The sequence below is a fragment of the Balaenoptera physalus genome (genome assembly GCF_965194825.1).
Source record: "Balaenoptera physalus genome assembly, chromosome: 21".
Lineage (NCBI taxonomy): Eukaryota > Metazoa > Chordata > Mammalia > Artiodactyla > Balaenopteridae > Balaenoptera > Balaenoptera physalus.
In genome coordinates, this window is record NC_138902.1 from 12,595,565 (window position 1) to 12,609,540 (window position 13,976).

At 39.0% G+C, this 13,976-nt stretch overlaps 1 protein-coding gene across 5 annotated transcripts in view; it reads left to right on the forward strand.

The window, feature by feature from the left end:
• The window catches only part of BAG4 (BAG cochaperone 4), a gene marked incomplete at its 5' end in the record, with an annotated part of 33,382 nt that overhangs the window by 12,499 nt on the left and 6,907 nt on the right, over nucleotides 1-13,976 (forward strand). For 4 of the 5 annotated variants that reach the window (XR_014258204.1, XR_014258205.1, XR_014258206.1 and 1 more), the window contains 3 exons: nucleotides 4,146-4,253; nucleotides 12,004-12,258; nucleotides 13,093-13,347. Coding sequence is in view for 2 of the 5 variants with exons in the window: in XM_082444351.1 (XP_082300477.1) it covers nucleotides 4,146-4,253; nucleotides 12,004-12,258; nucleotides 13,093-13,347 (618 nt within the window). The remainder of the gene's footprint in view (nucleotides 1-4,145; nucleotides 4,254-12,003; nucleotides 12,259-13,092; nucleotides 13,348-13,976) is intronic. The other variant, XM_082444352.1, reaches the window with a different exon arrangement.

Here is a 13,976-nt window from a genome sequence, read left to right on the forward strand (position 1 = left end):
AGAGTGTCTATGGTCAGTTGATTTTTTTTTAAATTTATTTATTTTACTTATATTTATTTTTGGCTGCGTTGGGGCTTCGTTGCTGCGCGCGGGCTTTCTCTAGTTGTGGTGCGTGGGAGGCTACTCTGCATTGCGGTGTGCAGGCTTCTTATTGCTGTGGCTTCTCTTGTTGCAGAGCACGGGCTCTAGGCGTATGGACTTCAGTCGTTGTGGCTCATGGGCTCTAGAGTGCAGGCTCAGTAGTTGTGGCACACGGGCTTAGTTGCTCCGTGGCATGCGGGATCTTCCCAGACCAGGGCTCGAACCCGTGTCCCCTGCATTGGCAGGCAGATTCTTAACCACTGCACCACCAGGGAAGCCCGTCAGTTGATTTTTGACAAGGATGCTAAGACCATTCAATGGAGGGAAAAAGTCTATGGCACAACATATGGTACCATGACAACTGGATAGCCACATACAAAGAATAAAGTTGGACCCTTACACCATATATAAAAATTAACTCAAGGGACTTCCCTGGTGGTCCAGTGGTTAAGAATCCATCTTGCAATGCAGTGGACGCCGGTTCGATCCCTGGTCAGGGAACTAAGATCCCACATGCCGTGGGGCAGCTGAGCCTGCGTGCCACAACTAGAGAGCCCACGTGCTCTGGAGCCCATGCGCCACAACAAGGAGCCCACGTACCACAGGGAAAGATCCCACGTGCGGCAGCTAAGACCCGATGCAGCCAAAAAATAAATAATATTAAAAAAATTAACTCAAAATAGGTCATAGACCTAAATGTAAGAACTAAAACTATAAAACTCTTAGAAGAAAACATAGGGATAAATCTTCATTTCTTTGGATTTGGCAATGGTTTCCTAGATAAGATGCCAAAAGCACAACCAACAGAATAAAAAATAGACAGATTGGACTTCGTCAAAATTAAGAACTTTTATAATTCAAGGGACATGATCAAGAAAGTGAAAAGAAAGGAAATGCTTGCAAATCAGATATCAGAAAAGGGACTTGTATCTAGAATATATAAAGAGCCCTTAAGACTGAACAACAAAAATATAAATAACCCAATTTAAAAATGGGCAAAACATCTGAATAGACAGTTCTCTAAAGAAGGTGTACAAATGGCCAACGAGCACATGAAGAAATGCTCAACATCATTGGTCCTCAGGGAACTGCAAATAAAAATCCCAGTGAGATACGACTTCACACACACTAGGATGACTATAAAAACAAGCAAAACCACAGAAAAAAACAGGTATTGGTGAGGAGATAGAGAAATTAGAACCCTTATACTTAGCTGATGAGAATATAAAACGGTGCAGCTTCTTTGGAAAACAAATGCCAGTTTTTAAAATTGTTAGAGTTACTGCATGACCCAGCAATTCCGCTTCTAGGTATATAGCCAAGAGAACTGAAAACATATGTCCACATAAAATGTTATTCGTGAATGTTTATAGCATCATTATTCATAATAGCCAAAAAGTGGCAACAATCCAAATGCCCAGAATGGATAAGCAAAATGTGATATTTTTATACAATGGAATATTTTTTGGCTGCAAAAAGGAATGAAGCGCTGATACATGCTACAACATAGTTGAACCTCAAAAACATGCTAAGTGAAAGAAGCCAGCCACCAGATATCACGTATTATATGATTCCATTTATATAAAATACCCAGAGTAGGCAAATCTATAGAGATAGAAAGTAGATTAGTGGTGGTGTAGGACTGTGGGAATGACAGATAGGAGGGTATAGCCAAAGGGTTTTCTTTTTCAGGTTTTGAAATGTTCTAAAATTGGTTGTGGTGATGATCACATATCTCTATAGTATATCTATGGATATACTAAAAATCATTGACTGCGACAATTTTAAATGAGCGAATTGTATGGTAGTGAATTATATCTCAATAAAGCTGTTAATATAAATAATAATATCAATATTATGACTAACAGTTCCCTAATGGATGCAGTTTAGGTTTCTTTGCAGTTCATCTGGTCTTTAGAATATATTCCACTAAGTGTGTACAGTCAAAGTAAGATGATTTAAAAGTCATTAGAAATAATTCTTTTTTCTGTATGGTTACGTTACCAATTTGATGTTTAGTCATCTCATCAGTTGATTTTTCCTGTAGTAAAAAACAACTCCAAGAGTTGCGGCTTACAACAATGAATATTTATTTCTTGCTTTTGTTCTGTGATGTCACTGCAGAGGCTCATCTCCAGGTCTGGGTTGGGTTCAAGTTTGTTCATGTGTTTTGTTCTGGGACTCAGGCTGAAATGACAGCTCCTATATGGGATTTGCTAGTCCATGGTGGAGGGCAGGAGTGCAAATGGGTTCCTAGAATTTGCATTAATTCCTAAATCCTTTGTTTAAAACTGGCATGCTGTCACTTACCCATATTTGTTTGTTTTGCATACAAGGTTAAATTACATTTAAAAAAATATGTGAATTTATACCTGTTCCTCCAATTCAATTCATATTAAGTATAATATGAGATAAAGTTATCATATTAACTGATAAAGTTATCAGTTGAAAACTGAGGAATAGGATAAGAGGATACTGGAGATTTGACGGGACAAGAAGGTGAAATAGTTGTTCTATGAGTGGGATGAACATACTGAGGAAGGGTAGTGTAGTTGCTAGGCAGTGCTGAGTGTCTGCTTGTGTGAAACCAGAGAGCTTGTGTTTCTCTCCACCGATATTTAGGTGAAGTACAGATGTGGAATCAGTGGATAATCGGGTTTAAACTGGGTTAGGCTTTTGCAGGTGAGAACATCCGAGGGAAAGAGTGGTAAGGGATTTAAGGTGTTGAGAAGCTGAGTAAGGAAGGAGTGAGGACAGGGTGGGTGGAGAGGTAGTAAAAATGTGTGGGGTACGTCGGAGGATCAGTAGAAAAGGACAGAAACCAAGGAAGTTCTGGGGATTTAGGTGTTAGTTCACCGCTGCTGGAGTGAGTCAGCTTCAACTCTGGTCTTTTCACCTCTTTAATTAAGATTCAAATTCTTGGTAGAGAGAAATCAATTAATTATTCAAATACCACTTAACCGGGGGAAGAAGGCGGGGTGGGGGGGGGTGCGGGTGGAGATTGGTCAGGGGAATTTGCCTGATTGAGAAATTTGGTTGTTAGGATCTGAAGTTGCTAGTTTCTATATTGCTCTAGTTGCTGTATTATGTAAGGGAGATGTTACTTGCCCAGCTTGTATAATGTCATGTGGAAGAATTGCATGCTTTGAAAACAAAGTATTATGAAACTGGTAAGTAGTTCAGTTAAGCTCAGATGGTGATAATTAAATTCTCAGAGACTACAACTGCCAGTGAATTCCTTTGTGAAACCATATTTGAAGATTTGAAGATCCTCTTTAAGCTTAAAATTAAACTATAAAGCTCAAAGCAAAATAACTCAACTCATGGGATGACAAATGTATATATTAAAACAGCCTGAAAAGTTTTGAGTTGTTCTAGTTTCTTATCAGAGTGTATTGGCTTATTGAAAATGATTGCACTAACTTTTTGAGGTGAAGTGAAAGCTGTAGAGATTAATGCCATACCTAGATTTTCTCCTCGGAGTGGTAATTATTCTACATAATTCCTGATCCCGAGTTAGTTGTGGGCTGCCAGCAGAAACCTTAGCCATAGCAGAAAGTAGAGGAATATGAAAAAACTAGGGTGTGGCCAGGCAAAGAAGTTGAGTATTGAAGGTGTATGCATTTGAAGTAAAGTTTAGTAGTAAAATATTACTTCAAGTTTCAAAGTTGTTGAGATAGGTAAGTATTATACTACTCTTCTTAACAATGGCAAATAACTGTAATTGTGCTGCACTAATTAAATTAGTAGTGATGGGTTAGTGATTGGAGCAGGATAAAGGAATTGAATGTCTCTGGTTTTGCTAATTAACTTGACATAGTAGATATATCATTTGTTATAACTGGCATAATGCACAAGAATACTTAATAATTGCTTTGTTCTAGGGCAAGTGATTGACCGTGTATCTGCATCAATTTTAATAATGAGTGATTTTAGAGTGGGGTTCCATTGCTTTTTGTCTATTGCCTATTTTTTTTTTTGATACTTACACCTGCCTCTATCAACTTTTCAGAATGATGTAAGGATGTTAGTAAAAGTGAATTCATTTTCCTTTTTGTCCTTAGGAGCAGCCACCGTATCCTAGCTACAATTCCAACTATTGGAATTCTCCTGCCCGACCTCGGGCTCCTTACCCAAGTACATATCCTGTAAGACCGGAAATGCAAGGCCAGGTAGGGTCTAAAATTGACAGACTTTCTGAATTTTTTCTTAATGAGTCGATTTATTTTCAGAACCTGTGGAGATTTCATAGTGAAGATGTGTGGGCTTTTGTTATATAATGCATTCTATCTTAATCATTTTAATGTTTTTAGCTCAGAGATAAGGAAATATCTAGGCAGATACTACCTATAGCAAAGGTAGCTTGATGCATGATAGATTATTTCTCAGGACCTGGAAACAACAAACGCAAAATGTACTTATTTCTAAAAATTTGACCTTTTATGGAGCTATAATTGACATATAACATTATATTAGTTTCAGGTGTACAGTGTAAAGGTTCAGTATTTGTATACTTTCCAGAATGATCGCCACAGAAGTCTAGTTAACATCTGTCACCATACAGTTACAAAGTTTTGTTTCTTGTGATGAAAACTTTTAAGATATACTCTCTTAGTAATTTTCAAATATACTGTACAATATGTTAACTATAGTTACCAGGCTGTACATTACATGCTATGATTTACTTATTTTATAGCTGGAAATTTGTACCTTTTGACCCCCTTTACCCGTTCCTGCACCCCAAGCCACTGCTCCACCTCTGGCAGCCACCAGTTTGTTTTCTGTATCTATGAGTTGGCTTTTTTTGTTTTTTAGATTCCACATATAAATGAGATCTTACGGTATTTGTCTGTGTCTGACACTTCATTTAGCATAATGCCCTCAAGGTCCATCCATGTTGTCCCAATGGCAAGATTTCCTTCTCTTTTATGGTTGAATAATACTCCATTGTGTGTGTGTGTGTGTGTGTGTGTGTGTGTGTGTATATATATATATATGTATATATCACATTATCTTCATCCATTCATCCAGTGATGGACACTTAGGGTGTTTCCATGTCTTGGCTGTTGTAAATAGTGCCGCAGTGAACATGGGGTGCAGATATCTTTTCGAGTTAGTGTTTTTGTTTCCCGTGAATATATTCCCAGAAGTGGAATTGCTGGATCATATGGTAATTCTGTTTTTAATTTTTTGAGGCACCTCCATACTGTTTTCCACAGTAGCTGTACCAGTTTCCATTCCCATCAACAGTACACAAGGGTTTCCTTTTCTCAACATTCTCATCCAATACTTATTTCTTGTCTTTTTGAGAATAGCCATTCTAACCGGTGTGAGGTTGTATCTCGTTGTGGTTTTGATTTGCACTTCCTGATGATTAGTGATGTTGAGCACCTTTTCATGTACCTGTTGGCCATCTTGTATGTCTTTGGAAAAATGTCTATTCAGATCCTCTGCCCATTTTTTAAATCAGATTGTTTGATTTTTTGCTATTGAGTTGTATGAGTTCTTTATATATTAACTCCTTAACTTATCAGATATGTGATTTGCAAATATTTTCTTCCATTCAGTAGGTTGCCTTTTTTTTTTTTTAATTAATTAATTAATTTAATTAATTTTTTTTTGGCTGCTTTGGGTCTTCATTGCTGCGTGCGGACTTTCTCTACTTGCGGTGAGCGAGGGCTACTCTTCGTTGCAGTGTGTGGGCTACTCTTCGTTGCGGTGGTCAGGCTTCTCATTGTGGTGGCTTCTCTAGGTGCGCGGGCTCAGTAGTTGTGGCTCACGGGCTCTAGAGCACAGGCTCGGTAGTTGTGGCGCACGGGCTTAGTTGCTCTGCGGCATGTGGGATCTTCCCGGACCAGGGCTCGAACCCGTGCCGCTGCATTGGCAAGCGGATTCTTAACCATTGCGCCACCAGGGAAGCCCTGGCTTTCATTTTGTTGATGGTTTCCTTTGCTATGTAGAAGCTTTTTAGTTTGATGTAATCCCACTTTTTAATTTTGCTTTTGTTGCCTTTGCTTTTGTTGATAAAAATTTTGACTTCTTATGACAAATATTAAATTTAAAATATTTCAAGCATTCTGAAAGAGTGCAGAAAATATGTACATTGTTTTTTATCTAGCTCCTAGCTTTGTCAGTTTTTAAGTTTCAGATTTTTAAAAAGAAGTAAAATAAATACAGTTGAAGCCCCATATAACACTTCTTTCCATTTCTTAAAGTTATATTAATTGTCTCATATGTGTTTTTATGCTTTTGCTACTTGTATATGCATTTTTATAGTATTATTTAACATGATTTTGAACTTGATATGAGTGGTTTCGTACTAGCATCCTCCTGCAGCTTGCTTTTCTTTAACTCAACATTGTTTTTCTCTTTTCTATTGTACAACATATGAGACAAGCATTTCCCTAGTGTATGGAATTGGTGGGTTTGGATATGTACATCTTTATTTAATATAGCCAAATTACTTTTCACAATTGTTGCCAATGAGGAAATGAATTTTTCAATTTCAGCACAAAAGGCAGCTGGGATTTTCATTGGGATTGCATATAGATCAATTTGGAGAGTAGCATGCGTTACTTTTACAGTTAATGTAAGAGGAAGACAGAACTCAAAGCCATGAGTCACAATTTTTTTCAGCAATGTTAATTTGTCTGATTTCATCAATTGTTCCTATTGATAAAGATTATTTTTGGGGACTTCCCTGGTGGCGCAGTGGTTAAGAATCCGCCTGCCAATGCAGGGACACGGGTTCGATCCCTGGTCTGGGAAGATGCCACATGCCACAGAGCAACTAAGCCCGTGCACCACAACTACTGAGCCTGCGCTCTAGAGCCCGTGAGCCACAAGTACTGAGCCCACGCGCCACAACTACTGAAGCCCACGCTCCTAGAGCCCATGCTCCACAACAACAGAAGCCACTGCAATGAGAAGCCCGTGTACTGCAATGAAGTGTAGCCCCTGCCAGCCTCAACTAGAAAAAAGCCCACACGCAGCAACGAAGACTCAACGCAGCCAAATAAAAAAGGGAGTCAACATATTAAAAAAAAAAAAGATTATTTTTGGAGATGACATCCCCCCTTTAGATAAAGGCATTTATTACGTGTATATATTACATATATTCAAGAAAGATTCACTTTTAATTTAGTGATGACTTTTTGAAAGCAACAGCAATAATGTGAGAGAGCTTTTAGATACAAAAATTGTTGGATTCTAAACCCAAAGGTATCTAGACATTTGCTTGTATGGGATTAGCACACGTGTGTTTTCTGGTGAAGCATCACATGGGGATTATACATTTATCTTCTGACCAAAACAGACTCCTGTAGTGGTATGTAGATATGACTGGTTTCCTTTTTTAAAAATTGAATGGTTTCACTCTTTGCCTTCTATCTGCCGCCTCATGTGAGCTTTGCCACATGATCACTCTTCTCTTATAAACCGGGAGTGCGTAATTTCATGCACTTTCCCCCGGTAATGTGGAATGTATATCCGTTTCTTCAGAATCGATGAATGTTGGGAGGGCCCCTGAGCAGTCCCCAAAGCTGATTAGACTGTTGTGTTCAGGTGCAGTCTATGTGCTACGCAGGAACAGGGGACAGTCTTTGAAATACAGCTTTCCTCATTTTCAGCTCATAGTAAGGATTGTTGAGGAGCACGTCAGACGGTTTGTGGCACGGGTTTGGGCCGCATGAAGTAAACCAGCTCAGGACAGAAGGTTTGGTCTCACCAGACTGTTGATGAGATTCACGAGGTATTTTCTGAGTCCTTCAAACTAAGATTGCTTCTTATTTGCTTTTAACGCCTTCATTTGCATCAATGACTGTCTTCTGAAGCCCCAGAAGTATTTTCTTTCTCTTTGGCCTCTGTATCAGGGCTTTGAAACTGGGCCAAGAACTCCTGTGTTTTCTTTGCTATGCTGCCAGGCTACTCTTCAGAAGACTTAAAAACTTTGAACATTTCTGAACTATGATCATAAGCTCATCCTTAGTCAACGTCTGTAGCAACTGCAAGGCTAACGTATGTTCTTCCGACGCTGATCATTTGTAGACATGCATGTTGTAGCTCTGATCCATTGACCCAGTGGGTACTTGGGAAAAGCGTGATAAATACACAGGTTCTCTAGTAATGATTGTGGTGGGGTGTTTTTGTTTAAAATCCTCTCATTGGTCATGAATGCAAATTGTTTTTCTAAAGCTTCTTTTCCACGTAACTAAAGGATGAAAGAGGGATGTTTTCACATTGATTTTCTGATAAAGAAGATAACTCCCTTGGGTTCTGGGAGATTACACCACAGAACACTGAGTACCTGGGAATAGAAATGCTCTAAGAAAGAAAACTGAAGTCCTCTTATAATGTTCTCAATTGAGAAATCATGATACAAAAGGACTTTCATCAGAACCTATAACACCTTTTCATTTAATTTAAAGGGGACCTGGGTTGTAAAGTACAGCTTATTAAGTACTGTGGTTTGGAGCTCCTGTGAGACAAAAATTGGAATAGTTCTATAAGGAGAGATACTGCATGAGGAAGTAACCAGTGGATGATAATAGATTTGACAGTTCCAGAAATGAGTATTAGTAGAAACTCAAGTTGATGTCGACTGCTGATAATTATGAAGTCTTGGAGTACTTTTGTGGTGAAGCCTTCCATGTTTTTCAAGATAAGCACAGCAGGAGGAATTGTGGTGTTGCTAATGGAAAAAAAGTTTTTTTTCCCACTTGGATTGAGTCTGTTTGCTGTTTGATAGTCATGTACCAAGTGGAAAGGGAATTTGTTGAACAAGTGTATCACTTCCTGAGTGAGAGACCTGATCAGTTTTCTCCTCTTTGGATTCTATATCTATAAACAGTCCATCAATTGTAAAACCAACTTTTGGAAGAAGTATTACCTCCTGGATAATCTTTAGCTTGCAATGAGACATCATATGGTGTGACATGATTCTGACTTTTGAATGCTAAGTCATATTTACATTTACCTCTAGAACAAGAGCAGCACTTGGGATATTTTTTGAGTTTTAAGAGCTCCAGTCTCTTGATTTCTTCTGGAATCCAGAATGAGACTTCTACAGAAATTCAATGACTATCAAAGATTTTGTTTAATTCTTCTTGCAGTTGCTCAGTTTCAGATTTTCTGTTGCCATATCAGCTGACAAGTTTCAAATCACAGCTTGCTATCCTTAGATACAAATTTCCCTTCATGAAAATAGTCTACTTGGACATAGATGGAAGTAGCTATGGTCCAAGCAGCCCACCAGTTTCTAGACATACTCGGGATTTCATGACTTTTTTTTTTTTTTTTTTGGCTGCACCGCACTGCATGCTGGATCTTAGTTCCCCGACCAGGGATCGAACCCGTCATGACATTTTTAATAGCATAATTTTTTTTACTATAAAATACAACTTTATTACTAAACATTTGGGAAATAAAAGGGAGAAAAAACACTAATTCTGTCATCCTAATATATCCATATTTTGGTAAATTTGTTTTCAGCCTTTTCCCTATCACATTTACACAGCTTTACATATGCCTTTTAATATGACAACTCATTTTACATATGCCTTTTAATATGACTTTTCATTTATCGTATGTACTTTACATGTTATAGGGTGAAATAACAGGAACTTTTTTTTAATAGTAAGGAAATTTTCAAACATAATCCAAAGTAACGAGAATAGTGCAATAATCTCCCATGTACCCATTACTCAGCTTCAACAAGTATCAATACATGGCCATCATGTTTCATTTATATATCCTTAGAGTATTTTGAAGCAAATTCCAGACATCATGTTATGTCTCTTGTAAATACTTAAGCATGTATCTTTAAGATATAAGGAAGCTTTAAAGACATTACCGCAATGCCATTATTAAAACTTAAAGGAAAAAGAACCCAAATAATTCTTTAATATCATTGTATGTCTGGTCAGTTCTAACAGTGAGTTTTTTTAAATTAATTAATTTATTTTGTTATTATTTTTTTGGCTGCTTTGGGTCTTCATTGCTGTGCGCAGGCTTTCTCTAGTTGTGGCGAGTGTGGGCTACTCTTCGTTAAGATGCGTGGGCTTCTCTTGTTGCGGAGCACAGGCTCTAGGCGCGCAGGCTTCAGTAGTTGTGGCACGTGGGCTCAGTAGTTGTGTCTCGCGGACTCTAGAGCGCAGGCCCTGTAGTTGCATGGGCTTAGTTGCTCCGTGGCATGTGGGATCTTCCCAGATCAGGGCTCGAACCCATGTCCCCTGCATTGGCAGGCGGATTCTTAACCGCTGCGCCACCAGGGAAGTCCCTAACAGTGAGTTTTTAAGACAGAATAAAATTTCCTCAATGAATAGCCTATAGTCTACTTAATCATTCCATCAGTACGGGACGGTTAGGTTGTTTACAGTTCTGCGTGATGGTGAATCATGCTGTGATGAACAAATTCATGCCTATAATTTTTTCTCTAGTTGAATAATTTCCTTAGGAAGGATTTCTAGAATTTGAATAACAGAGCAAACAGTCACATGATTTTTTTTTAATCAAGTCTTCAGCTGTGTATGTTGCATAAGGGATTGTTTGGTTAGGCACAGCAGCCTGTAGGCAGAAGACTTGATTAGCCTCACAGTGGCTGCTCAGGGAATGCCTGGCTGGATTTTCCCTCACCCCTGTCCCTGCACGGAATTCTTTGGCCATGTGGTGATAGTAGCCTGTCTTTTATCCTCTTGCCATAAAACTGTGGCTTAGAATTTATTTTCCACAGAATTATGGCCTCCTTCCCACTTCAATCTATCCGTCTTTTTGTTGTGGTGGATTTGGAATCAAAATTAAATTTTATTTTCTTCAGTAATTAAAAACTGTAGAAGATATCAGGATTCTTTTTTTTAATTGAGGTATAATTGACACATAACGTTAGTTTCAGATGTACAGTGTAATGATTCGGTATTTGTATACACTGTGAAATGATCACCATGGTAAGTCTAGTTAATATCACAAGATTCTTTTCTTATTCTTCTACCTAAAATGGGAAAGATTGTCTAGTTTTAGAAGGATGAGTCCAGGAAAACCTGATTCTGTTTTTACCATTTTAACAAGGTAAAGTAGAAATTAATAGAAAACATTAAGGTAATCATTTAGAGTTCAGCTTTAATCTTGTTTGGATTACTAAACTGAGGGTTCTGGGTGTCAGTAATAGTCTGGATAGGTGATGTAAAACTGCAGTAAGCAATATATGAGGAATTTGTCTCTGTCTGCTGTTATCATTTGGGGAAGCAGAGTGGGATGGTATCAATACAAAGCACATGGGCTTGGAGTCAGATCTGGGTTCGTTTCCTGACCTTGCCACATTAATACTAACAACAATTTGTATTATAAAAATTGCAAATCATTGAGCATACTACGTGCCAGACACTATACTAAGCATTTTATATATGTCATCTCATTAATTTTTACAATAACCCTGCAAGATATGTTTATGATTTCCATTTTCCTGCTGGAGAAACTAAAGTTCAGAGAGGGTAAATACAAAGCCAATGGCAGGGCTAGGTCTGTCTCTGTGGTCTTTTTTTCTTTCTGTTGTATTATGGTTACTTTCTTCTTTCTCTCGCCATTCTCCCAGGTTTCCCGGAATACCCTCTTCAGTTTGTGGGGACAAGTTCCCTGCCGTTAGGTGCAATTGTTAGGTGCACTTATGGAAATGGCTGAGAAGCACTAAAGGCCATCACTTCATCCTTCATCACAATATATCCATTGTTATGACACAGACTCTAAGGTGATAATCTGAGTTTAATATATGTATATGATTATAATATATGAAAGAATACCTCAAGGGTTGCTTAGGTAGTTCATATTTTCATTAGTTACTGATCTCCTTTCTTCCCAAAGTTTTCGAAGTGAGGGCATTTCAGCTCATCTACTCATTCATCTTTTTTTTCTCCCAACTTTGCTTTTTTACAGAGTTTGAATTCTTATACAAATGGAGCATATGGCCCACCATACCCCACTGGCCCTGGGACAAATACTGCCTCATACCCAGGTGCTTATTACACATCTGGCTATGCTCAGACCAGTTACTCCACAGAGGTTCCAAGCACTTACCGTTCACCTGGCAACAGCCCAACCCCAGTCTCTCGTTGGATGTATCCCCAGCAGGACTGCCAGACTGAAGCAGCCCCTCTTAGGGGGCAGGTTCCAGGATATCCTGCTTCACAGGTGAGCATTCGCCTGTTGTGTTTTTATTTTTTCATGTTAATGAATGGTACCAAGTTTATTTCTCTGTTCATTTTCAAGAGGTTAGGGGTTTTTTTAAAAAAAATAAATTTATTTATTTATTTATTTTTGGCTGCGTTAGGTCTTCGTTGCTGTGCACGGGCTTTCTCTCGTTGCGGCGAGCGGGGGCTACTCTTCTGTGGTGTGCAGGCTTCTCATTGCAGTGGCTTCTCTTGTTGCGGAGCACGGGCTCTAGGCATGCGGGCTTCAGTAGTTGTGACACGCAGGCTCAGTAGTTGTGGCACACGGGCTTAGTTGCTCCACGGCATGTGGGATCTTCCCAGACCAGGGCTTGAACCCGTGTCCCCTGCATTGGCAGGCAGATTCTTAACCACTGTGCCACCAGGGAAACCCAAGAGGTTAGGTTTATATTTTTTAATATTCTATGAATGATCCCATGTTTATTTCTCTGTTCACTTCAAGGAGAGTTCTAGTATGTCTTTATTTGTGCTTCCTGATAGCATATGAGTCCATTTATTTATAGTATCTGTGGGACAGACTTAATGCTGTGCTTCAGCCACTGAAGTTTAGGCCCTATTTTTCTGAGTTTGATGGTCACCAAATCTGCCCCTGATATCTTTAGAACCAAGCTTTTTTAGGTTTGGAGAAAATATTTGCAACTCATTGGAAATACTACAGTTTAGTCCCATAGCAGCTAAAATATACCCTGTTAAGCCGAGAGGAAGCATCTCTGAATCTGTTTACACTAGAATATTTTCATTACTTCTTTAAGTGTTTTTTAGCAATGACCAGTGTATTTCCTTCCTCTCAATCTAGAACCCTGGAATGAGCGTGCCCCATTATCCTTATGGGGATGGTAATCGTAGTGTTCCACAACCAGGACCAACTGTACGATCCCAGGAGGACTCCTGGGCTCCTCCGGGCGCTTACGGCATGGGAGCCCGTTACCCCTGGCCTTCAGCTGCCCCCTCAGCACCACCTGGCAGTCTCTACGTGAGCGAGAGCGCTTCATCATGGCCGAGCAGTGGCTCTCCTCGGCCACCTCCTTCCCCGCCAGCCCCACAGCCCAAGGTAGGAGGCTTCTAGACGTTGTCCTCTTAATGTCTGGGTAATTAAGAGAGCGCAATGTGGAACTTTTTCTGCATTGGTCTGTGTTAAATGGGGACTAACTTCAAAATGTTGGTGGCTACTACTTATAGCTTTACCTAGCCCGGTTTACTTTTTATTTAAAATAGACTTTATTTTTTAGAGCAGTTTTAGGTTCACTTCCATTTTTAAACAACAGGAGAATGCTCATTTACTAAATTAGTTGTAATTTAGTTATCGGAATGTTAGACAAAATCAAAGATTATATTTTATTACCTCAGTCTCCTGACAGAAGACAAAACCAATGTGAAATTGCATGGTTTAATTAAACCACACACTTGAACATCATTTGCTTGTGGCCAGGTTCCTTTTTAAGATTTGTCTTCAGGTTTTATCTCTTTAGGGGAAAAAACTATATAATTCCTATGTATTAAGTCACTGGACAGATTGTGAGGTGGTAAGCATAGATTATGAGGTGTTCATGATGATGACCTGTCTCAGGGTAGAGTCCAGCCTTTATACTCAGGAATTCTCTTCCTTTTATCTTTTTAGGGCTGTATTCTTCTCAAATGATTAAGGAGGGCCGTCCACTTTTATTGGTGGGGAGTCTTTTC